Source organism: Neodiprion lecontei, chromosome 4 (assembly GCF_021901455.1).
Source record: "Neodiprion lecontei isolate iyNeoLeco1 chromosome 4, iyNeoLeco1.1, whole genome shotgun sequence".
Taxonomy (NCBI): Eukaryota; Metazoa; Arthropoda; class Insecta; order Hymenoptera; family Diprionidae; genus Neodiprion; species Neodiprion lecontei.
Window position 1 is genome coordinate 23,736,972 of NC_060263.1, and position 26,714 is coordinate 23,763,685.

The 26,714-nt window shown below is 34.2% G+C and overlaps 3 protein-coding genes across 14 annotated transcripts; 2 read left to right on the top strand and 1 right to left on the bottom strand.

Annotated features, from left to right (window-relative positions):
- Window positions 1-7,092, bottom strand: LOC107221889 (tetratricopeptide repeat protein 7B). 2 transcript variants are annotated; one of them, XM_015661057.2, is made up of 14 exons: window positions 6,803-7,090; window positions 5,682-5,833; window positions 5,247-5,415; window positions 4,716-4,901; window positions 4,335-4,464; window positions 3,978-4,114; window positions 3,631-3,911; window positions 3,055-3,243; window positions 2,785-2,963; window positions 2,262-2,701; window positions 1,458-1,696; window positions 1,233-1,337; window positions 518-609; window positions 1-344 (listed from the first exon to the last, which is right to left on the bottom strand). In XM_015661057.2, the coding sequence occupies exons 1-14, from the start codon at window positions 6,924-6,926 to the stop codon at window positions 212-214; spliced, it is 2,556 nt and encodes an 851-aa protein (XP_015516543.1). In that variant the 5' UTR covers window positions 6,927-7,090; the 3' UTR covers window positions 1-211. The 2 variants fall into 2 exon arrangements, with proteins under 2 accessions (XP_015516543.1, XP_046594880.1); XM_046738924.1 differs by lacking the exon at window positions 1,233-1,337 and having other exon boundaries at window positions 6,803-7,092.
- Window positions 7,093-7,535: 443 nt separating this feature from the next.
- Window positions 7,536-11,277, top strand: LOC107221898 (histone acetyltransferase type B catalytic subunit). Of its 4 annotated transcripts, none has more exons than XM_015661067.2 (7): window positions 7,536-7,690; window positions 8,544-8,700; window positions 9,115-9,377; window positions 9,614-9,773; window positions 9,902-10,116; window positions 10,307-10,458; window positions 10,534-11,277. In XM_015661067.2, the coding sequence occupies exons 2-7, from the start codon at window positions 8,552-8,554 to the stop codon at window positions 10,825-10,827; spliced, it is 1,233 nt and encodes a 410-aa protein (XP_015516553.1). In that variant the 5' UTR covers window positions 7,536-7,690; window positions 8,544-8,551; the 3' UTR covers window positions 10,828-11,277. The 4 variants fall into 4 exon arrangements, with proteins under 4 accessions (XP_015516553.1, XP_015516554.1, XP_046594886.1 ...); XM_015661068.2 differs by having other exon boundaries at window positions 7,537-7,690; window positions 8,547-8,700; XM_046738930.1 differs by lacking the exon at window positions 7,536-7,690 and adding an exon at window positions 7,848-8,020.
- A 5,839-nt stretch (window positions 11,278-17,116) lies between these two features.
- Window positions 17,117-26,108, top strand: LOC107221897 (cyclin-dependent kinase 8). Of its 8 annotated transcripts, none has more exons than XM_046738838.1 (13): window positions 17,119-17,333; window positions 17,603-17,705; window positions 19,530-19,640; window positions 20,279-20,419; window positions 20,551-20,740; window positions 20,823-20,937; window positions 21,180-21,278; window positions 21,458-21,530; window positions 21,748-21,845; window positions 21,943-22,048; window positions 23,937-23,982; window positions 24,106-24,185; window positions 24,253-25,223. In XM_046738838.1, exons 1-13 carry the CDS (start codon window positions 17,203-17,205, stop codon window positions 24,457-24,459), a joined length of 1,500 nt encoding a protein of 499 aa, XP_046594794.1. In that variant the 5' UTR covers window positions 17,119-17,202; the 3' UTR covers window positions 24,460-25,223. The 8 variants fall into 8 exon arrangements, 5 of the variants coding, with proteins under 5 accessions (XP_046594795.1, XP_046594794.1, XP_046594796.1 ...); XM_046738840.1 differs by having other exon boundaries at window positions 24,269-24,426; XR_006904155.1 differs by having other exon boundaries at window positions 17,120-17,333; window positions 23,937-24,003; window positions 24,269-24,330.
- The last annotated feature ends 606 nt before the right edge of the window (window positions 26,109-26,714 follow it).

Genomic DNA, 26,714 nt, shown 5'->3' on the forward strand with positions numbered 1-26,714 from the left:
CAGTTTAATATCGTTGATATATTTTTTTTTGTTATTATTTACAAGGTAATCGGTTTAACCGTTGAATTTGGTGTACATACATTAATTACATATTATACCTAGATCAATAGATTATAGAATATACAACGTGTATAGATACATACATACATAAATACATGTGTATTATATTTATATATTATATAAAGTTATTTATATACTTCATTTCAGGAGTTTATTCAAACGTTAAGGGGATCGAAAATACGGGCAAAATCGGGTTAGTTGTTTCGACTTCTAACGCTGTTGCCATACAATCACTTGCCGCGTCCACTTCGCCCAAAGATTCTAATACCTTTCCTAAATTATACCTGTAAAGCATGGGATTGGAAATGCTTTAAAAAGTTAGCAGTTTCAGCAGTTTCTGGACAATCACAATTTCTCTATGACAAAAGTAGGGTGCTCTATGAACGAGATGAAGATTTTGAATGAAATACTTAGAGATCAGAAAACTGTGAAAATTGAAAGATTCTGTTATACATACCACGTTTGATGAGAGTTGGGATCTATTTTCGCTGCTTCTCGTAAAGTTTTTTCAGCTAGCCTTTGACTTCCCAAGTAGTGATAAATCAATCCCTGCAAAACAGTGAAAAAATATATTTTGGTTTTGCATTGCAGAAGTGAGTAACAACATAGTATTTGAAACAAGAGACGCAATATTTAAACTCATGCTTTTTTTCAAATAGATTTTCGTCACCAATTTGTAAGCCTACAAACATTAATCATAGAAAATCTACATCACCAATTATATTTATTACTTTATTTTAGATGATTTTTTTCTCTATCTGGTCTTCCAAAATTATACAATTTATATTCATTATCCCTGTATTGAAATCTATACAATTTGTACGTCATCATAGGTGACATTCATTGAATAGTGTTGTGAGTTTCAATGTGAGTCGAAATTGTTTTCTAGGTTTTCATCTTTTAGAAATACAGACGCAAATAACGGAGCTGATTTTATATATTACATTGAAATAGCAACAAAATCGTCAAAGACAAAAATAAGTTTCCTCCGACTAGCTCAAGATAAGAATAATATGACGCAATAGATTAGATTATCGGCCCAATTTTATGCAGTAAATGTTTGTTGAGGAAAATTTGATTTATGGGTACTTTTTACTAGACAGTTTTACTTAAACTGCAAAAATTTGATTATGATTCAATTGTTACAGAAACGTATTTGATTAAACATTTACCAGGTGCTGAAGGCTCTTTATGTGAGATGGATTGATAGAGACTGCGTTTTGAAAGCATTGCTTAGCCTCGATATATTCTTGTTTGTGCTCATGCAGAAGCCCTCTCTGTGAATAAATAAATGTTTCCAAAATGTAACAGTACTGCAGCATAAGACAATCTGATGAAAAAAATTTAATCTTCCAAAATATCTATTTGTATTGAACAGCTTAACATCCAATACTTACAGTGTACATGATGTGGTGACTAAGCGGAAAAATATTAGTTGCCTCTTGCAAAGATAAAGTGGCCGGAGTAGGCCGATCAAGGTCTAAATAAACCTCTGAAAGTAAAAGCCAAACTTGTAGCTGCAGCAACCACGCGCGCTGTGGCCCAGGTCGTGGAGTAAAAGAACTCAGCGATGAAGCAACTTCTGACAATGCCTGTTCAACTCTGGACGCTGCTAATGAATGTGTCTGTAGAGAACCTGATGTAAGGTAATGATCAGTTACATAATGAATTACATTTCACAAGTTGATGGGTAGCTGAATCAAGAAATATTTTGCAGTCTGGGGATTCGCAAACATCGCAACTTTCAATTTGATGTACTAAAAAAATAAAACCACCAGATCTCATAGTACATAATTATAATCACTAACAATCAAATGAATGTCAGTGGCAGATTCTGTTACTATTATATTTTTTTACAGTGATTATTCAAGGGTGATGCACGAACACAGACTAAAAATTTTATAATCTTTTAGGTTCTTGAAATCTTTCTTTGCTTAACTGTACAATGATAATTTTTCCTGAACGTTCACGGCTTCTTAGCTGTGTCCATAATCATTATTCAAGACATAACTTGTACGTGGCTCATTTTTTATTTTTGCTTAATTGTAAGACAGCAAAAAGGGCGAATAGTGCTTAAGTTAATCTGTTTCCGGGATTTTCAAGATTTCACTTACCATAGGCACCATGTTATGAATGAAATGTTACTTTGGCATATAGCAGATAGAAGACATTGTGCATAGGGAAAGATAATATATACTAACTCGAATCTTTGTCCGACATTTCCGAGGTATATAATTGGAAAACGCTGCGTGTTTCGCTACGTTTCTCACTATGTTGATCATTGCAATCAACGTTTGTTTGATCTTCGTATAAATTCTTCCACAGGAAAAGCATATGCTTTACAGTCGCTAGGGCTTCTTCTCCACCCACGCTATGTAACTCTAGATGTGCTTTGACATACAGAAGATTCAGGTTGTCTGGGTATTCATCTAGAGCAGTTCTGACTAGCGACAAAGCTTCAGCATACTGTTTGTGCGCTGACAACAGTAAAGTTAGTAAATGGAGAGAAGGAACATGCTCAGCATGTAAATTTAATGCGATTTTGACGTGGACCATTGCCTCGTTTATTTGCCTATTGATCGCGTAGTCATGTGCCAAATAATACTCTGCTAAGTGGTCATTAGGGTCGCACTGCTGAGCTCTGAAAAATGACGTGGCTATTTATTCATCGTAATGTTTTACAGTAAAAGCAGCATTTCTGGGTGTGCAAAGAATATGTATTACTTATGGAAACAGTCCAGAGCTGCGTTAGTGTGTTGCAGTTTGTCCTGCTTAATGTTCGTCGTTGAAGAGAGCATGCTGTGACCAATTCCTATGTATAAATGACATCGCGATTGAAGTCCTTGTGGGCTAGCAGCCTCTTTAAGTAAAGCCTTGTGACTCCAGTCAATGCCGTCTTGGATCTATAAGGAAATTAAAACACTCCTATTCTGTTCACGCGTTATTTTATACTTTCAATCAATGAGTAATCATATTAATGTTACGAATATTTACCAAATTTAAATTGGCGTAACAGAGACGTGCAGCTAAAAGGCATGGCATTACTTTTTGTGGAGAAAGTCGAGTAACAATTTTTAAAACCGAGTACGCCAGAGCATGCTTCCCAAGGCTGATCAGACATAGTGCATGCTGCATCCACACGTGTGCCTCGCCATGAGAAAATTTCATGGCTCTTTCAAATGACTGAAAAAAATAACATGTATTTTGATCAGGCAGAAACGCATCGGGAAATCAATATTTTATATTAGGATAAAATATTATGCACATCGCATATACAATTGTGAGGCATACTTGTTTAGTAGACAATTGCTGATAATGAGTGTTTATTGATTTACGATATTTATGCTAACACTACAACTACCACACCAGTCAAAATTACTGGTCTTTAAAAACATGTAATAATCGAATATATTTATATCAATATGATATGAAAATTTATTATATCATATTATATATATTTATAATTATCAGGTATTTTTTGACGATCTGTAATTTTTCCTGGTTTTGGTAGAAATAGCTTCGTCTTAATTTCAGTAGTTCTAGCGTTAAAGCATAATACAGATTACTAACCTCGTGTAAAAGTCCAACTTGGCCCCATCTAACGACTGCGATGGTAAGAAGATCGTATACAGCTGTTGCATTTTCAAATGCATGAATTCTAGCTTCTTTAAATTCAGGCGATTGACTTAGTACTGTATCTCGTACAGCCATGGCTTCGCTTATGAGCAGAAGTAGGATTATTTCCTCACATTCGCTTCTTGGATTAAAGAGGTTTAAGCCAGTATATTTCTTTGGCTTCCATGGAGATTCTGTCAAACTACTATTGGAATGATGAGCTGGCTTCCTACTTCCTGAAATTAATGTAGAAAGCATAATTCAGTAAAGCAAAATAAAGAGAAACTAATTCAAATATTTACCTGACATTTCGATGGTGCCTTCTGGTCGGGTGTATATAGTGCCTGTAACACCTCGCAATAGAACTTCTGCTAGCTGTCGAGTCAACGTTAAACGGAGCCTCTGAGTCGCAGTGGCCTCCACAGCAGATAGCATACCCCTTGAAATTTTTGGGCAAACAAAATTAATTATACAACCATTCAACACTTTGTGATATGAAAAGAATCAGTTCGAATGATTAAGAGTTCAAATTTTGAGTAACGTTTTGCAATAACTATATATGATGGATGAGTATATTTTGGTTTCAAAACATATAATAAGTGGTCACGAAAGTTTTCAAGTGTCATAGGATATGTAATGTTAGTGTATCTCAAATTTACCTATATCGATTTATGGCAGCTTGGATATTTCCAGCTTGCATATGAAGTATAGGGGCTCTTTGTAAAGCGGTTTCTAGAATTGGCCCAACAGATTTTGTAGAATTTGGAGGTGGTTGGGGAGAATAGGAACCTGAAGAAATTTTTTTCATTATATTAATTTGCATCATGTAACAGAGGAAGTTGTGTAATAAGTCAATGGTTAACAATGCCATACACAGCTTGATGATGTAAATATACACATATAAAAAATTGATTAAAATTATAAAAAATTTTTAATCATTTTCTTGGGACTTTTTGTGGAATTCATCTTATTACAAGGACATGATGGTTGGTTATTTCAAGATAAATGGGCAAGGAAAATTTTGTCATGATTTGGCATACCTATACTATTGGAATTCAAAGTACTGGTAGTGCTGATTTGCTGCTGGAGTGCGATTTTGTCCTGCTCTTGTAAGTACAACACAGTCAGGTCTCCAGCAATTTCAAAACATTTGATCATTTGTTCCTGCCACTCCGCAACTTTGAATTTTGACTTCAAGCTTGGAGGCTGCTTTTCCAAGCACAAACCTGCATTTGAAAATAAGTTTGTAAAGCTGTATTCGAATATTTGTATTGTCGTATATTTAATTTGGTAAGAATCATAAATGCAAGTAAAATAAAGTGGTAGAATAGCAATTTTTTTCCATTTTCCTAGAGTAACACTGTTCATTTGTGAATGATTAGAACGTGATTTTCATAGTGGCAATTAATAATAACTGTAGTTACTAAATATCACAGTGAGAAATGATGAATGGTTGGTTGAAGAGATTGTGCAAATGTACGTAGTAGAAAATCTGATACAGTATAGTGGACTGGTAACCATATCAAGAGATTGAACCTAGTAATTTGTGGTCAAGGATAACTAATTGATACCTTTTATCGCATATGACTCAGCTATAATCCGTAAACTGCGGCAGGGTAACTGCTTTTCTGTTAGTGTGTGAAGTTCCGCTTGCTGATAATGGTGAAGAGCGTCTTCGTACATTCCCATTGCATAGTGTAGCTTTCCTAGGAGTAGATGCGCATCCAAAACAACCATGGCCTAAATTTGAATAATTAACTATAGAGAAATGTTTCCAAACTTTGGAAAATAACCTTGATCAATTTTGTATTAGCAGCAATTTCTTAATCTTTATGTATCTGAACAATTGATCAATCAAGCTTGATCAAAGAACGTCCCAATAATAAATCAATCAGTCTCTGCAAAGTTTAGCCGTGGTTTCGGAACTTCACTTCGGAACTTACACAAATCTTTCTCAATAAAACACTTTATAAGAACAAATTGGATTATTTCTAAAAACTACGTACCTTTTTGCCTGTTTCATTAGCTGCTAGCAAAAGATGTCTTTTTGTTTCAACCAGACCAGCTCTTGCTTTGCCTATGTTTGCTTCGATCGGTGGCGCCTCCTCCAGGAAATTTTCCAACCGTCCTTCTCCACATAAAAAGTTTGCCAAACATTCTACAAAATATGTAAATTATTAACATAATGATAGTTAATTTCTTTCCATAAAATGTTTATATAACACCTAGACCGTAACATGCATCACATGAATCTCAAGATGCTTGATTTAGTTAGTATGAACATTTGGTAGACGACGTTGATTGAACATCGAATATAAGTAGATATGGATAGGGTACATGCATCTCAATCCAAGTAACGCAAATTTCTTTCGGTTATCAAATGAAACAAACTACATGACTCATTACAAACTGACGATATCTGGTAGCTTGGGAACTTAATTCATCAAGGGGTATTGAAATCAATGTGGCAATGTTGACATGATTCGAGACTTGCAGGTAATTGTTTTCAAAATAGAATGGCTGAGCACTGTCTGGCTTGTCAAAAACGTTTCATATTAGTTAAGGTTTCATAGAATGTTGTGATTGTCAGATATGAATATGAGGTACTTTATAGAAATGTTTTGAATTCAAGAAACAGGCAGAAATTTAAATATGAGATTTGTATGGAATATAATGTGGCATTTCAGATATTATGATTTCGTTAAAAATTGCAACATAATGTTAAAATATTTTTTCCTTGATTTATTTTTTTAAATTTAATTTTTTTTAACGAAACGTTTGTGGTCCGCCCGTGATTTCTATAACTGGCATTTGAAAAATTGTGCTCCGATGCTCCTCTCGTGTCTCTCCTGGAGTTCAACCTAGCCGAGAACATTCCTGAGACTTTGAGGGACGTCTTAGATTTGATTTCGTGAAAATCGGTGGAGTTTTTAAGAGAAAAAGTAATGACAAAAATGAATACGGAAAAACCAACGTCGTAACCACATTGCCATTGGATAAAACATTTACTCATCATTGATAATTTATTCCGGCTTCTACGACAAAAACATTTATCATATTTTCATGATATTGAATGAGAAATAACTGGTTTTTAAAAATTACCATGTACAGAGTATGAAATACGAACCATAGCTTGATTCTTGACTTTTTAAAGCCTCTGCCAATTCAATAACTTTTTTCCAATTCCCTTCCTCCCTGTTTTTTTCGATCTCCGTTTGGAGCCGTATCGTATTTCCTCTTTTGCTTGTCATTCTTTCGCTTCTCGAGGCCACATGGAAAGCTTTCTTGTTGAGCTCAGTCCGAGAACTACGTCCAATACGTTTTCGACGTGACACTAGTCCCACTGTACAACACCATAATCACACTCCCCACACTCTACAGACTTTTAACAGCAAATGAAGGCGAATAGACAACCCTGACAACCTGTCGAATAAGCATAGATCATACACGCATACCTAGTTATGGCGTTGAGTGTATGGTAACTTTCCGAAAAGCTAGTGCTGTTTGGTAAGGCCCTGAACTCTTCATCCTCTTTGGCCAGAACGGCTGAACGTGGGTCAGGAATGCGTATATGGCAAATAATTTGGCCTGTCAGAAAGGAGAATAAAAGACTTCTTTCCAGTAAGACGGTTCGCAAGGTAAACGCAGAACAGCAAAACCAAATTTTACCAAGCACATTTCTTGATTTTTGACACTCTGAATGACGAAAGCCAAACGACTCCAAATACAGGGAATTAACGCAGTTCTAGGCGCTGGGTTTAATATTCATCTGGGGAATTCACCACAATTCACCAAGTCGTAAAATACTTCGGACTCACGTAATTTTTATGTTTCGCTTACATCTCTATGTACGGCGATTGTCAATGGAGAGGCTTGCGATTTTATGAAATGGTTGTTGGGGATAGATCATTTGGCGGGAAGCCGATCTTAGTTCTCTAATTAGGTTCGCTTGAGAGGCGAGTCTACATTCTCTATTGTTTTATTGTGAATTTCTAAAGAAGTTATTTCAAAGGGTGTAAGTATTTAATGACATTTTACGAATAATTTTTAGCGTTTATACGTGTTCGAACGACTACAGTTCGTGTCCAAACTGTTAGTATGGATTACTTTACTCATTTTTTTCAACCCGTTAATACCGTCATTGCTGTTGTACAGATGATATTAAATCTTTATCTATTTACGTACGAACAGCCATCTCCAATTGTATCTTCTATGTTTACCCAGCTTTATCATTATTTATTTTATTTTTGATCATAACCTATGAAATTCGTTGCGATTTTTTCAACCAGTATTGTATATCTACATTTATCGTGCAACTTGAAATCTTATTTATTTTGTGTTTAAGGTACGTATACAATTTTACAATAATTTGCTGCAGTATCAAAAGCTTGAATCAAAGTTTGATCGGAGTTATTTAGTTGCAGCTATTTGCTGTCTCTCTGATACTTTGCTGTCTAATTTGATGAGACGCAAATCACTTCAGTTTTATTTTCAAGTATCAATACACAAATTTAATCGGAGCGACTGTTAGGGAATTTGTTATTGGTTATTGGTTTGCAAATCTCAGTCATCATCATGTGTAGAATAATAAAAAGTTATTTAAAATACATTATTACTGAAAATTTACTATAAATTTGTATTTCTTTTTCTTTACATACCTGCATTTCAATATACATCTACTGCTGATAATATGGTGCTGCAAATATGCATCAAAAATGAAACCGCTCTTGAAAATGTTACAGACTGTACAATATTTTCAAATTTTCATATTTTGTGTTTCCAGTATTCTTTAAGAACTAGTATGCAAATTTCTCTGAGTAAGTCTAGGTTGCGAATGGATATGTTCAAATAAATATGCTCATTTTCAGCAGCTAAAATGGAGGATGCTACTACTGCGCGTCTTAAGAGTCTAATAATCAGTAGCAATGATGCATTGGAATTCAAATTAATAAGAAATCCCCATGATGTGAATGATGACAAACTCATCTTCAAGCCAGAAATGTCTCATCAGGTTTTCGGCGACAGGTTTATATCTTTAATAAATATTTTTACTGTCGTTTATACTAGATTATATATATCATTTGTACTAAACCAACAAAACTCATTTGGTGAATCACGTGTGATCTGCCTCGTAGTTTATAAATATATCCTAATATTTATTACATATTAAAGAATTGCGTGAAATATATAAGGATTTGTTAAAGCTCGTTAAAACAGAAAGAAACATGAGATTAAATCTTTGCAATTTTTAGAATAAATGAACTATCAGATCAGTAATTTGTAAAATCAGTCTTTTTTACATTATTTCTTACGCCATATGCCATAGGCTCAAAAAATTTGCTACTGTATGAAAATCATTTGTAATTTAAAGATTATTATTTTGTTTACCAATTAATACATGAAACTGATACGATTGGTTCTAAGAATGAATTATTTCAGTGAAAACATATTTGGGTACCGAGACTTGCGCATCAAGCTGTACTACTCGGCTGGCTGCTTGGAAACCTACTTGGGAATGACATATTCCGAAAAAGCTGATTACATGTCCTGCGAAGGTGTAGAAGCTGATGACGTTTTATCCAAAATCAGTGCCAAGTTGGCTCCAAAAGTTCACAGCAACATGGATTCATTTATTGCAGCACTTAAAAATGATGAATCTTTTGTACCACCTGGAACCGTGATTCACTCGTTTTCAGTAAAAGGTGAGCTTGAAGTCAAAGAATTGTATAAAAGCAATCTGTGTAAACTAACTTCTAATAAAACAAGAATGTTGAAACGGGTTTGCAAAATTTGCCGTTTATAATGCTTATATTACTCATGAAATTAGAAAACAATTCATGCAACAAATATTTTTCAATATAAATTCAGATACATTTAATTTGTTGTAAAGTAAATTGTCATTTGCAACTTGATTATTAGAATTTATTTTTGTCCGTAGACAAAGACAAGGGCGTCAGACATTTTGAAGTTTATAAAGCAGATATGAGCTGTAAAGGCTTCAAGGAGTACCATGAGCGTCTACAAACATTTTTACTTTGGTATATAGATGCTGCTAGTTTTATTGACATTGATGATGACCAGTGGCATTACTTTAACATGTTAGTATAGTAAGATTTGCTATTCATTCAATATCGTATTGTTACAAATATATGTCAACCCTGAATGTTTTGGGTAAATAACTTGAGTTGTGAATAGCAAAACGGCACATATTTTATCTGTGCTTCAGATTTGAGAAGTACACTCCTACCGTGGGATCGCATCGGTATGCGACTGTTGGTTTTGCAACGGTTTATCAGTATTATGCCTATCCTCATCATGCAAGACCTCGAATTGCCCAAGTTCTTGTTCTTCCACCGTTTCAAGGGCTTGGTATAGGGGCTCAGCTTCTTTCTGCCATTTACAGGGCGTACATTGGAAGAACCGACGTCAAAGATATTACAGGTAAAGTTGGAGTAGAATCTTCAGAATTTAGACTTGAACTTTTTCTCACAGATTTAAAGCCCATAAATAAGTAAATTTCAGCTTTCGTGATAAAAGCATTTCAATCTATGACATTTACTGGGGATGAATGATATCAAATTTTTCCTAAATGAGTTATGAATTATTTTCAATGTTTATATTTATTTTGCAGTTGAGGATCCATCTATAAGTTTCCAACGTGTACGCGATTTTATCGATGCTCAACATTGTAAAACTTTGGAGAGTTTCAGCAAGAGCAATCTGTTACAGGGATTCAATAAAAACATGGCTATAGAAGCTAGTGTAAGATTCAAAATAAACAAGGTATTTGAATATATTTTGTCAGCCGTATTTATAGTTTACAGAAGTAAATGATTAATCGCGATTATTTCTTTGTAGAAACAAGCTCGCAGAGTTTATGAAATACTGAGATTACGTGTTACCGATGTTTCTGACAAGCAGGAATACCAACAATATCGGTTGGATATTAAAAGAAGACTAAATGTTCCATATCAACGTGAGCAAAAAAACTTCAAGAAATTACAAAGAGCTTTAAAACCCATGGAAGGAAGCACTGTAATTGATGGCCCAGCTCCTGAACAGAGGATGCAAATTCTTGAAAAACAGTATAGGCTTCTGGAAGAAGACTACAAAAAAGTGATTGATAGAATTGAAACCTCCGATTGGCTTTAAATTGTAATAGAACATGGTATGAGACTACGAGTACAAAATTTTAAAGAACGATTCAAAAAATAGGAAACACATATTTGGCTTTAAGTGGATTCATGTAGCAAGACGATTCGCTTGGTAAATTTTCTGCGAATTTGCTATTTTATGTTGCGTCATTACAGTATGTTTACCTGATAGTATGTCACGAAACTTTATCATTGTTCTATTTGCCCAATATTATGTAGTAACCTGTTGTTAATGGTTGGCGTTGTACTCTTCTTAATCAATTCTACAGAACAATTTTCGGTTAATTGGCAGCTATTTGAGATTTTCATATGCCTTATTTCTCTTTGTGATACATTATTATTACTTACCATTTTTCTACAATTTTTTTTTGCAAATGAATTCGTAACATTTGCATACTTATTACATTAATCTGTGTCTCAATGATTGAATAAAATTCTTTCGAAAATCCATTATGTTTCTATTAATTCCTGCCATACTGTTGTTCTCTCATGTAATAAGATCAGGCTAAAAATATGTGAATTTTTCATTTGGGAAATTTACTGTGCCTACTCATTTCCGAACACTGCGATAAATCAATGTTGGCACATGCATACAATTTAAATGTCATTTTTTACATACTAAGGCTTTCTTTGTCGCATGCGCACATTTAAACAACTTGATTTTACACACTGTGTCATTGAGCTGAAGTTATCTAACCCCAATTTTAAGCGCTGGCAGTTGCACTTTTGTTGCTCCTGCAGTCAAACTTTCCTTCACAGGTTATACTATTGTCTTCATGCAGCACACGATACTTTATACAGCAAAAGTGTGGCTTGCAAGTTTTCTTTATAGTGGATAATAAAAAAGTGTATTTTTAAGTTCTAATACTAAAAAGTGTTAATTTTTTGCACTGTTGCAGTAACGATTACTCGAGCAGTTACGTTACGTGCGGGCAAAAGAAGACGCATCAATCAGAATTGCCTTACAATAATATACTCTTACATTCTAGCTCCAATTACACTATGAAAAAATTTTGTGAAAAATCTGAAAAAATATTTGAAACTTGTAAAATAGTTACGGTAACTGTATTGCCGGTCGAGAATATCTATAGGATATCAGTCGAGTATGGAAAAGGTATTGTTTTTACATCTTTGTTTTAATATGCTTTCTGCAGCAAGTAATGTTAATTGCCTTCTGGTATTCTGTTGACTACAGTCACACGTTGGCTGTACCACAAAACTTATTGCAGTAGGACATACATACTTTCCTCAGACAGTCAGCCTATGCAGAGGGCTAGAAGGAATCCATCGGCATGTGTCCGAACTGGATTTTCACGGGCGTCAAATTGACGCGGCAGCGTCACGCCGACGAGAAGCTCATGAAAATGTGTACTGCCGCAACGGCAAACTGCAGCGCGTCGAAACTCACGTGGTTAAGTCAGTGGATCGCAGTTACATTTTTATTCAAAGAATTAGAAAATTTAGGATTGTTAATTGGAAGGGCGAAAAAATGGAGAAAACGAAGAAACAAGATGAAGTAGCTAATGGCGTATTCGGACAGCGCATAATAGATTCCTTTTACAAAATTACGTCGATACAGTGTATCAAAAAATTGATTTAAGTATTCTTCAAAATCGGCCAAATTTCGACTGAAAAAATCCATACCTTCCTTTGTGTGCGATTTTCAGAGCTCGGAAGCTTTTCGTCTCAGAATCATTTTTGCAGGACTTCCCACTAATCGAACCTTCAGGAATGACTGAATGTATCTTCGGTGAACGTGTTTTATTCGGTTGGAATTCGCCAGAAAATTTCAATTGACGCATAACGCCGCGTGTAACGGTAATTTTGCAAACATCTAACCGCGTCTGCGCAGTTCGCATGAAGTTTCCGACCGGTTGAGATTAGTTTCCGAGCGCAACGATCGTCAGTTGGTTCGGAGCAGCCGTAATGAAAAGACGGCAGTCGTTAGTCAAGAATTCAGATCGCCATGTACAGGCTTTGCATTTGATACCGTATGGCTAAAAAAAACGGCGGTGTAACGTTATTCGGTCAGTGTATTTTCACGAAACTTACTGTGAATAATATATGAGTGACATGCAACGTATGGTCCATAAAAAACCAAGTTACTGGAATAAAAACAGCCTGCGACATCGATGGTGAGTTTCGTGTATTAAATTTTCATTCTTTTGTGCATCTTCAACTGTTAGCGATTTCGATTCTCGACTCTGCGTCGGATGTCACTTGTTATTGTTTGTGCGGCTGACTTTCGGTGAGTGCGTAGCTGCATTGTTTACAAGTTTAACTGAGTCCGTTAAAGCAGCCAACTACAACACAAAACGTGTGAATGGGCTTTGAATATCGAGTGTAATTTTTACGCTGAAAATTTTTAGATTTTAGCTTTACAAAGTTTGCTGAACAGGTTATTAACAGATTAAAATTACTCTCGGGTGGACTTCTGACTAGTCGCGAGCGTTTTGTGACAAGAAAATGCCCCGATAATTTTCCATTGTGGTTTTCTTTCGTGCGAGTTGCGTCTCGGATTTCGGTTCGCGGATTGCGTCTCACGTGGACACACGGTTGTAAAATGAAAATGTTATTGTTTCGTTGATTTTAGTGTTGTTTCTTATCTGAAAAAGAACATTTCTTCCTGAGGATCGACTGATAGAGGGATCCTCCATTTCGTAATCCTTCATTACCATTGAAAAAAAGTTAAGGCATCGTGACTTTACTAATCGTTTCAAAATTTTGGGTGAATCTATCCAAATCGTCAACTGTTATTGATTCCTCACACAGTACCATTCATAAATTCGGGATCACTTTCTAAATTTTCGGTCGGGACAAAAAAGGCGCAAAGAAATGGCTTAGCGGGAGAAAAAATCAGCTTCATTAATGTTTTTCTGAAAAATTCTCTACTACCTTTGTACTCATTAGGTGATGTTAAACATGTTTTTTCGTGACTGACGCTTTCATAAAGTCGCATGTAAATTTTTGGTAAATAGCAATAAGAATTTATTCTTGCAAGGATTTTCAAAACGATGAGATTCAGCTTTAACATCTTCTTTTTTCTTTTTTCAATGTTTGCGACTTTTTTCCGCAAAGTTATGCAACCCTTTGTCAGTAGTTCAGTTTCGGAACATCCATGGTAATTCGAGAAATATGGGGCTTAAAATTAAAATGTCAAGGGTGAAAATAGTTGAATTAGTTTATTTTGAACGGGTCAGAATTGTTTTACAATTTTTTTTCGACATTTCTTTTATGACAATTCCTGGTCAAAATTCGATACGCAATCTTATCAATTCTACTACTCACTGAGCTACTCTACAAATAATAAAAAGTACACAAGTTTTGATCATCATATTCTATTGATCAATAAGCAATAACAAGCAATAGACAACTTACCGAAAATTCGTGAAAATTAATTTGTAACTTTCAAATATCACAGCGTATTTCAACATAGATTTTTCGGTACTACGAACGTTGTTGAGGAAGTAGTAACAAAATTTTGCCACCCCAGCTCTTTTGCGTGAGCTATTTTTGAGTGAAAAAGTGCAAGAATCTCGGGGAAGAGTTAGATCTAAAAAATGGCCCTTTTCTGAACCGCCCTATTATATCTTATAAGTGGAGAACTGTTATTTGTGTGTTTGGTACTATGAAAAGAAGTATTGTAATCAATTTCATCCTTGCGGGTGTGTGTTTTTTAACTATTATTTTGCGCATACTTATGTGAGTGGAAGACATTTTCTAAGTTTCTTATGTTTCGATTAAAACGTACGATAAGTTTCGCGGATTCGGCTATACATTTTTATTGTTAATTTTTTGCTGTGATTGTAATCCTCCTGTAATCCGCCGTCGTGGGGGTGCGTTGGAAAACGTTTATATTACTGTTATATGTTACAGAGATAACTAAAAAAAAAAACATATTAAACTTGCCGAAATTATCCGGAAATTTTTGACGCTACCTCCCGGACTAATCGAATGATCCAGTGAGGAAGTGATCGAGTGATCGAGTAGGGTGGCCACAGACCGAGATAACCGGGAACAGTCAGGAAATGTCATCTATCGGGAGAAGTCAGGGAATTATGATGGACCATAGGGAAAGACGTACTTTCTTTATAAATCTTTTGCAACCCTCAACTATGCTTCGTAAATTCAGTTAAGCTAACTTTCGGAAATAGAATCGTTCAATTTCTAATTATTCGTTTGAAACAAAGCAATACTATGTGTTTGTAGATCCAAATTTATGTATTGAAGATGTATCTGTGTATACACGGCTTCTGGAGCTTTTGGTCGTAAAAGCCGACCAACATTATCTAATTTTCGTGGGAATAACGTCAGGGAGTTCTGAATTTGTTTATGGGAAAAGTCAGGGAATTATATTTGAGCAAAATGTCGCCGCTCTGATAATGCGAATCGATTGATCGCGGCTTTAGCTTAGCGATTTCGTAAACGGTATACGAAAAAGTAAAGCACTCTCGATGTGTTAAGCCTTTAGGTTTTCGATCAATTTTTTTTACCGAGTTTTCAACTGAGTTTTCAAGTTTAATTGACCGCGCCTTTTGCGCGTTGACTTGATACCTTTTGATTCTGAGAGAAAGCGTGGCATTTGCAAGCCGACGGTCAATTCACGGGGATAAAAATTGCAGAGTGTACAGTGATAGTAGAGAATCTTGTCGTGAGTATTTATAAAACATACCTGAAGTGTACAAAAGTATTTTTTTGGTGATTTTATTTTATTTTTTTTTCAAGGTAATGAACTAATTTTTTTTACAAGCATACCGTTTTTTACAAGTCCTTACTCGAACAAAATATTTATGCTAATAATTCCAGATTTTTATTAAAAACATGTAGACTTTTTCTTGAATCATAGAAATGCTAGAGTAGAAGACTGTTTTCACAAATGTTGATATTGGGCTCGACATAGTTTTTGTCGATGCACGCACTTTTTTCATTGTGCTAATCGTAACTTCGTCTGTTTCAGCTAATAAAACTTTTTGTCTGTTTCAGCTAATCAAATCTTTTGTATTCCCGATGAAACTTTTTTCACCAACATCTGAAGCGATTTCTGCTATGATTTCCGAAATTGTCAATAAAGCCTTCGTAAATCCTGTTAAAATCGAATTGAAATGTGTAAAACGTCTGATTGGAAAAATATCTCACCCCAGGTGACTTGGTAGTGTGTCTTTTTTGAGGTGAAATGTTTCCTCGATCAGCAATATTTCATGGCACTTCCCAATCGACTTTTGCAGGACTTATCAAGGATCTGTTTAAAATTATGAGGATTCTAGCACAAATTGATTTCGATGTTGGTAGCAAAAGTTACGTCGGAATTACTTCAGTTGGTATTTCCGATGCATCCCAAGTGTTTCCGACGTAACTTCCGTTACCAACATTAGTTTAAGTGTTTTAAGTATTATTGTGTAAGAATGATGTGATTGTTTTATTTCTCGCGGTATGTATGTACAATGTTGACCAATGAAACTTTGCAGTCAATTTTCTTCCAAATCATTCCTGCTGCAATACATCTTTTGTCAATATATTTGTGATTTATTTCGTTACTTCCAATCTTGGAGGATATAGACATGGAGGGAGCCTGGTACACCCTTCTGTGTAAGTGGAAAATGGTAACGAGAAGGAAGTAGTACTACATTCTTTTTCTGTTTTGCAGGCTTAGAATGCTTTTAAGCTTGCAGGCAGCACTCACGCTCGTACCACAGAACCCCGGTGCCTGGCTCTAAGGCTTTGTTAGTTTGACGTGTCCGTAGTCACATACCGGAAGCATATAGGCATTGAAGTGTTACTATTGTTGTACAAAGATACCTATTAAGTTTCATTTATTTACTAAAATCATGTCGCTGAAACGTTGCGTTTCTATCGGACTTTTCGGGGCAAATGCCCGTTCCAGATTTATAAGTTATATTGTTTCGTTTGAAAATATGCTAAACATTGATATTATTGACTGTTTATTTCAATAACTTGACCAATAGGCACTAGTGTATAATATGTATTCATATCATTCGGATTATATCACGGCACTCAATTACGATATGTTCGCACCTACCATAGAAGAAGACCTCATGTATTATTACGACGTTCCTCTCTCTTATTGGCTCGGGGGCACTTTTTCAGCGTGTTGCTTCCTTCCTCTATGTCTATCGGCTCTAAGCTTCTAATTAACAATCTTAGAGTTTTTAATTCTTACGATAAAAACGTTTATGAAGACCGCTAACTCAACGCTGTAGTTTTGAGTTTTTGGCGCGCGGCATTCCACGAGCGTTTCCCTTGTCGTCGACGGCGTGACGCTGCAGCATCAATTTGACGCCCGTGAAAATTCAGCCCAGCCTGCAACTTGGATTGAAAGATGTCATAATTTAGTTTGTATGTACTGACATCAAATATGATGGATTATGAATTTAAAGTAAAAACCCAGAAAGATCGTACGAAAGTTGAAGATTTGTTCGAATTTGAAGGCTGCAAGGTTGGAAGGGGAACGTACGGTCATGTATATAAGGCGAGGAGAAAAGAAGGGTTAGTTTATTCTAACTTATCTAACCTTCAATACTCAAGTGATACGTTCCACGATCGAATATTTACAATACAAGTTGTATGAACCGTTGAGCAATATAAATAGACAAAGTCCGAATAGTCAAAATTAAGTTTTGTATAGTTTTTACGTTTTCTGTTACTTCATACGTCTTTAATTTTGACCAATATTATAGTATTTCTGGTTGCCAATTCAACATTCTTGTATCATTCCACATTTAAAATCTTATTAAACACAGATTTTTTTACTTCAGAGTTCCTGACAGCGAGTTAAAATCACGTCCTGATACTAAAGATTTTGGTCTCAAACAAATCGAAGGGACTGGGCTTTCTATGTCAGCATGTCGCGAGATAGCAGTGAGTAGAGCAACTGTACATAATGACATTTTGATTTAAACGTTTCTAACTTTTGCATAACACTTGGGAAATGACTGGCGATTTTAAGCTATCTACAAATTGTCATTAGCTATAAGCGAGGAAATACAGAAATAGGTCCTTCGCTGATTGATGTTGAGATCTGTCGCTAAAGAGACCAAGTGGCATCTCTTTCACTGCAGTTGCTAAAAGTGACTTGGGTCACATGTTTTTTCTTTGTGAAATGTCACTGAAAGTTGTTTCTGATACAATACCACCATGTATCAGTTTTCGATGGTTCCAAAGTCTTCAAAAGTTAAGAGTATTGAAAAACCTCAAACTTTCTGGATTGCAAAAGTCAGACAATTGTCGGAATGTATTGTGGAATATACATCAAAACTCTGTAATGATCCAGTCACTCATAACACTTGGTCTTCACTAAAGTCAGCCTTTCACTGAGGGTGAAGTTTCCTTTAATTTCTCCAAGAGGATAGGCAGTATCAGTAACCAATAATATTTGATGAAAACTAATCCCTAAAACTTGATGAAAAACTTGTTGAATAAGTTTTTTTTTAGTTTTTTTTGCTATAATTTCCACAGAGATGATAGATTCAGTGAATTGAGACATTTCAAAGTTAGGTATTTAAAATTAATTAGAGGATCCTAAGATGCGGAAATAAAATGTCAGTAGAAACTATAATATAAAATTTTTTCCTCAATTTTGATGTTCCTAATGGTAACTAAAAAATGCTAAAGTGACCAGAGAAAGTATTATTGCTTTAGAAAAAAATGATTTTTTTTTTTTGGAAATATCTGAAATCTATATTGTCCTATATTTCTTTAAAATACACATATCAGCTTTGAACCCTTTGAAGTCCTTTGATTGGGCCTTTTTAGGGGAAGTCAGAAAATTTGCAAAAATTTAGTCCAATGTACTTTATTTCCAAGCCTGTGCAAAAATTTTTGGTGAAAGATTTTCACTTGAGATTTTAAAGCATTTAGTAAATGTAAATATTGAAATTTTTCAAATCGTGGATATTCTTCATGTAGAGTGCTGAAAATTAGATCCCATTATTGTGTAAAAAAAGTGGTGCTGTTACCATTGATTAACCATTAACTTCCCTTAGAAGAAATGGTGGAATTTAGCAAATTTCCCATGAAGTATTTATCTGCACAAGATTACTGATTTAAATACATGTACTCATCTATGCCAATGCCATATGTATAAGTAATTACATATATATCACTATTACACATTATCTGCCTCTGAAAACCGTAATCATGGTTCTACGTTATAACCTGTACATTGATAGGAAGCTCTTAAAGTAAAGTAAGCGGTTTTACGCTACCGACAGCAGAACCTTTACTGTGGGCTTCATTTTTTTATGAACATGTGTCGTCTACTCCATGATTTGTCATTACAAAGAAAACTCATTGAAAATACAGAATTTTAGACCTAGAAATTTGTCAATTCTAGCGGATCTTGATTAAAATATTTGTGCGACTATGTCAGTTTCACAGATGTTTACCAAGTTTATTTGGTAACTCGTATAGTCACTATTTGAACTCAGATTAGTTTTTTTGATTGAATAGTTATTTTAAACTATAAATTAGTTGAAGGCTGGAGTTGACTCAGAAGTAGACATGATTATTACTAGAATCGTTCAATTCTGCAGAAAAAGTGAATCGTCAACCCGTCGAAAATATTGCATTTTTTGTCACTGGATACCTTGTGTAACCTATATCCAAAACACTCAGATTGAAATATAATCTGTACACAAGATTTTTGGATAATAACGACATGTTTTTTTCCCTCAAATCTTATAGCTCCTTAGAGAATTGAAACATACAAACGTCATAACATTGATACGTGTCTTTCTATCACACAATGATCGGAAGGTTTGGCTGCTTTTTGATTTTGCAGAGCATGATCTATGGGTATGTCAATATTCAATACAGTTTTATAATCTAAAATGCATTATCAGAATATTTATATTTTACAATCATAATTTAATTTTGGGTTTTTAGCCATGAAATGAATTAAGTTTCACAAATCTTCTTTTATATTACCGTTCCTTAGTACAGTCATACTTGACATGTACTAATACTTATTCGTAATATTTTAGTATTCATTTCTGATCTGGTTCTGAATGGTCACGATATTATCATGATCATTTGTTGTGTTATTTCTGTGTTCCTTTCCCAATTTATACTTATATCACGTCATCCAATATTGTAATATAAAACCAAGGATATAGAAAGAAAATTATTACTTTATAATACTAGCGGTCTTTCCTCAGAGAATTCCATGCATTCATATACTTTTTGGCACTGTATGCTGGGAGTAAGGTATTTACAGATTGGCCAGAAGTTTTATTTTTTAAATTTAAGCATACTTTTTTGTCTGAGACGTAACATAGAATATTAAGAAAAAGACTCCCAGTTACAGCCTCTGAAAATAGTTTGTACACTTCATAGATTTCACTTATTGTTGAACAAAGTAAAACATCATTTTGAAAAATAGTATCAGAAAAGGTTCTTCAGAAACAACCTCTAATGAATACTCTTAATTTCAGCATATCATAAAATTTCATAGAGCAGCCAAAGCGAATAAAAAACCTGTTATGGTACCGAAGGGTATGGTGAAGTCGCTTTTATATCAGATATTAGATGGAATTCATTATTTACATTCAAACTGGGTTCTTCACAGAGATCTAGTAAGTTGGAATTCGAATATGTAGAACAGTGATGTATATAGAAGTTGGCTATTAAAAATCATCTTAATTATCTGCTAAAATAGCCAAGCAATTTTTCGATCGATTGTGTGTATAACTAAGTATATCTTCAGAAACCTGCCAATATACTAGTGATGGGAGAAGGTGTGGAAAGAGGGCGAGTAAAGATAGCTGACATGGGATTCGCACGTTTGTTCAATGCTCCCCTTAAACCCTTAGCAGATTTGGATCCTGTGGTCGTTACGTTTTGGTACAGAGCTCCGGAGCTGCTGCTGGGTGCAAGGCATTATACAAAAGCAATTGGTATATACCCATACTTACCTGTACAACGGTATTCACAATCTCATAAGAATTTTAATTTTATTTATTTTTTAAACATCCTTAGATATCTGGGCAATTGGATGTATATTTGCGGAATTACTGACATCAGAGCCCATATTTCACTGCAGACAAGAAGATATCAAGACAAGTAATCCATATCATCACGATCAGCTCGATAGGTAAGCTTTTGAAGTATATTGTAGAAGCTGACATTGTACTTTCGGAAACTTTAAGCCTTTCACTGCGACTAAGAAACTGCGTCATAATGTAAGTGAGTCTGTCGTGAAAGCGCATAAATATACTAGGAACATACTGTAAAATAATGGCAGATAGCAAATGAAAAGAATTCTCAAATTGATCCTATTGTCTCCACACAGTAACGGCGTTGGTTAAATTGTTAATTTTTCTGTTTATTCACCAGAATATTCAATGTAATGGGATTTCCATTGGAAAAAGATTGGGAAGATATAAAAAGAATGCCAGAGCATCCTACACTCCTCAAAGACTTCAAGCGATCAAAGTAAGCAAAGTTTGATTCACTGATATTTTTTGTCATACAATCAATTTTATCAATCGTCTGTATTTTCTACACTTACAAGCTGGTCGTTCAAAACTTGAATGATCTGAATTCAGTATTTTAATATCTCGCATTTATTCATTGCAATACTTACTTCATATTGACTTGATTTATTTTTACAGTTATGCCAATTGTTCCTTAACTAAATACATGGATCGCCATAAGATTAAACCGGACAGCAAGGCTTTCAATTTGGTAAAACTTTTAGCTGCTAATAATTAGTTGTACCATTAAGTCTGATTATCTTTGTGAATTTACAATCGAAATGCATACTGAGAGTATTCATTTCATAGAAGTTACATAATTCAAAGATTAGACAAACTTTGCTAGTTGCTTGTCTTGTACCTCTACATGATAATTAAGGATTTCAATAGTGGCTACGAGTTATCTGTAATTCTTTCTTTGAATTTAGCTGCAGAAACTACTGATGATGGATCCTAACAAAAGGATAACGTCAGAACATTCCATGCAGGATGCCTATTTTCAGGAAGAACCTTTGCCGACGCAAGAGTAAGTCGACACCCTAAATTCTGCTGTTTGTCTTTTGAAACTCGTGGTTCTTGATTCGGTATTTTCACTAGATTCACGAACTGTTTTATATTTTCAGTATTTTTGCTGGCTGCCCCATCCCGTATCCAAAAAGAGAGTTTTTGACTGATGATGATACTGAAGAAAAAAGTGAAAACAAAGCAAGACAAAATCAGCAGCAAACAGTAAGTATACTTTTTTTAATCTTTGCAATACCATTGTTTGATTTTGATTTTGTTATGTTTAACTCTTCAATGCTGGCATCCATCCTTGTATTTTATTTTCTGTTCTCTCTGCTTTCCTTTACCTACATTCTTTTTTCTTTACTTTATCCTGAGAGAATTGAATTTAACATTATATTTGTTTTTTCGTTCCGGTTGTTAAGTTAAGTTAGTTTACAATGTTAATATTTTACTTCATTTACTATTTGACATTGAGATTGGCACATGATAAGTGCAGAGTCTGAACATCCTAGATTGAAATATATCTATGGAACTCTATAATCGGAACTAAAATGCGTTCTGTATTACGTAGGACAAAGATAAATGCGAATAACACACAGTCTGACATTATTAGACACTTTTATTTTTACTTCTATCAGTGTATAGACTAAAGTTCATAATATTACAAATAGTTCATGGAGCAATAAAATCTACAAGAAAGTTGTGAAGAAGTTTTTAGAAAGTTGCAAACAATGCTGTTCGAAATAAAAATCTCCGTGTGAATCGAATCATAGTTGCGGAAGTTGACCTGACAAAGGTGAACTGTGGGCTCTGTGCCTTGCAGTTGCTTTGTAAAATTACAAAGCACGTGTACACAAATTGTTCCCGTTTATCATTAGACGTTCCAATGATAAGTGTGATTAGTTCTAACAATGAATTGTGTAGCAGTGATGTGAAACAACTTCCTTGAAGTAATAAGACAATGTTATGTTGGTGTTTCACTTTCTTACATTGTTCAGACTACACATAATGGTAATTAAATAATCTTACTTAGAAGATTTTTTTGCTATGGAATATTGACGCTGCTATTATGGTCTCAAAGTTTAGTACAAAAATTTGTTCACGCAATGGCTGAGAAAATAAACGATAGACAAATATTTATAACGCCATTAAATTTTATAAGGTGTTCCTCGGATTTTTAGTGGTAAGGCTAGCTGTAACAAATAATGCAGGTAAATACAAACTCCTATAACCAGCCATAACATGTCTGGATAAGTTACTCAATCGTTTTTTTTTTTTTTTGGTTCAACTGTCGATGAGATAGTATGATAATTGTGTGTAAGTTTGAGAAGGGAAGTAAATTTCTAGAGCAATCGACAAAATTCCCTCAGATTGCTGTTTAATTATATTATATTTCGTTCTTCGTAGGTGTCAGCTAAATGTTAAAAATGTGGGCAACTGTTTACTGCGAACATCATGAGATTACATTGACTGTATGTACAAGGTTAGCCTGGTTGTCTCAATATTTTTGTAGGCGTACTAACATATCAACCTTGCTTGTGCATGCACAGAATCCCTGGTTAAGTGGTGTAGTAAAACAATAAACGAAACAAAAACACGACTAAAACAAAGAACAAAAGAAAAACACGACCACTCATGCACATAATTCATTTTCGTGCAAGCGATAGTCTAATTTTTGCATTAAACAAAAAAAAACAATATATTCTGCAACACTTTCAGCAGGTATGTATCACTACAGACTCCAAATAACAAAATTCTTATTTTCGCATCTCAATTGCCTGAATATGTCCAAGCGCTCTTTGTGGCGTTAATCGGGTTTTCAAAATTTTGATCCACATCAGAAATATAACAATATTTCCCAATTTTTTTAAACGCGAAATTGAAATATGTACAGATTTTTTATCCACTGCTTATAAGAATTGCATGAAGATAAGAATAAAGTTTGCGATAGAAATAACTATACAGTCTATTGAGACGACACAAATTTTGTATCATTGTTTAAAATAACGAATTTGCCATTGATTTTTAATGTCGAATTCCATCTCGGAATATAACTAAGAATAGTTCCGTGTTACCTTATTCATGTACACGTAACTATTCTATGTTGCAGAATCAGTGTGTCAACACAACACAGGGAGGTACGTGCCAAGTTTATGGTGAGGCTCCAAAACCGTAGGGTAAGATTGTCCATAAAAATATAAACAGAGTACTTTCAGTGTTTTAATAATTCGTAGTGTAATGAAAACAATTACTAATTTTTTTATTAATTATGCTTCTAGGAAATTCCGCGTGCAGCGTAAAGAAGCAATCAAACTCATTGAGTCAAGGACTTGTTAAGACTGAAAAATTATCATACAAGGTGAAAATCATTCGTAATTATAGAGAAACGTATGTACTGACAACGTTTGTTTATGTATATTGATCAGTTGTATAAAATTTCAGATTCTGGAGAATCTAAATGGAATGTGAAAGGCAATCTATGGTTTATCACCATGTTTGGTCCAAGCTCTTATTTACAAGAAAATGAGCTACACGGGATTATCAATTTCAGTAGCGACTGCAGTTCACTTGTGTTAACTGCAACAAATTCGATTATGCGTACACTGGATATATCTGAATCAAATGATACGTAACGCCGAATTTTTATGAAAGATTTATATCCATGAAAATATTTCATTTCTACAAATCATAGTCAATATTTGAAGCACCACCGAAAATATAAGTAAAAGAAAAAATTCTAAAAATTCAAACGTATATACTATCGATTTGGATGACTGAGATTTTGGTTTTCTTTTTTCTTTCCTATTTATATTAGTAATATTGTTTCCACTTGACCCAAATCGATAATTTTTGCCAAATCTTGGATGTACCTGCAAAGGTTCATTGGGAAATTACGATAAAAGCACTCTCTACGCTCTTAGTTTTAGGATTAACCTCTAGAAGTGTACAATACTTTCATTGCTCGGACAGAATACTATTTCCGCTATAATATTATACCATATAATACTATACGCGTTGCAAATCGGAAACGAGTTTTCTAATGAACAACGTCATCAAGTTGTTTTCAATAGGCTATATGGAAAATGATTGTTTCAGATATAAATATATGTAAATAAATAGTATAACAACAGTGAATGTGATCATGATGATCATAAAATAGTAATAGTAATAATAACAACGATAATAATAATAATAATTCAGTCACATGAATAAAATGCCCGAATATATTGATTGTTTCGGGCTTCAATTATTCTGAGACATTTTGTTGCAACTAAATCATAGGTGCTAGAATTATATTTGATTTTAAAAAAGGTGGGATATTATAATTAACATATTTTTTCAACAAGTTTATTTCAAGTATTCCTACATTTGAAATTAGATACATTGAGCATTTTATACTGTTATACGTTAAGTACTATTGTTAATAAATCAATTTCAATTGAACAAAATGTAGTAATGAATTAGTTTTAACACCTTTCTCTTTAAAAATGAAATATTATTCATTGTTTATGATCAATCGGAAACATTTCTACCTGGTCTTTTTTTAATACTTTGACAGTAATATGCGTAAGAGTGAAGCATGTGATAAAATAAAACCAAACTTTTATTGTTGCTGAAAACTTATTTTTATTGTAATTATAAGAAAAGTTTTCGGTGACTTTAGCTGATCGACGAAATCAAGTTTATCGAGATGCGAGTAACACACTTTGCCATGAAAAATTTATGACTTGGATAGTATTTTAACATAAGAAAGCCATTTTTGCAAGCAGAGTCAAAGCGCAGATTCATGCCTGTTCATAACTTCTAAAGTATAAAAAATAAATGTGCATATCTTGAATGATATTTTTCTGTTTGTTTTTTTTTTTTATTCTTTGATACATATCTTTTGTTCCGAAGTATTGGAAAAGCAAATGATGGGTGTTAAGCTGTCGATTAAATAATTGTTATATGTTTATTTTCAGCGATAAGCGTTCGAAATTAACTGTTACAATTATTTCAGCAACAGAATCAGCAGCTACAGGGAAATAATGAACATGGCCACGCTCAAAATTCCAAACGAGTAAGACTGAATGGGCCGCATGGAGGATCAGAGTTTCATCAGCACCAGAACCACACTATGACACATCAGCAGCCGACTGGTATGGTTTATTCTACTACGCAGCCTACTCAACAATCAAACTTCCATCAACGTTTTTAGAGAATCATTGATTAAATATCATTGTCCAAATGAATTACCTATATATATATATTATGCTTACATATAAAGATACTTTCGAGGTAATTTGTATGTATGTGAATTGAAATTTTAAGGATCTATCTTTTCGAACAGAAATGCTACGCACCTCACTCAAACTTCAAACTTCCTCAACAGATTTAAGTTGATATCATTTTACGGAAATATGAGGCGAGTTTAACGATGTTCAATGACGTGGAAAAATAAAAATTTTTTTCTGAAAAAATTAAACTTCGACCAGATAACATGAGAAATGCTCACCACGAAAGCTATTCGAAATTGTAATCTTGAAATCTTGAACCATTAATGCTGGTGGGTTAGGTTGGAGATTGAGTGGTCTAAAATTTTAGTACCTTGACTTTTAGGAACCGTCCATGACTATTTATCAATTCTGGAGTTATGGAGTTAAAATTATTTTTTTATGGTTCAAGAAGAAACTCTTCTCAGAATTCAGTGTTTAAAATTCTAATCTCGTACCACGAGAGTTTCCTGCCTGTACATAATCACAATGGGGATTTGTAATACGAATTTCTAAAAAATTTCAATTTAGCTGTATTTTAATTTTAAACTGTTTAATTTTAAACTGTTTAATTTTAAACCTGCTGTGATTTATTCAAGTGGAGCATCGCTTTAAAGGGACCAGTATACGTTAAC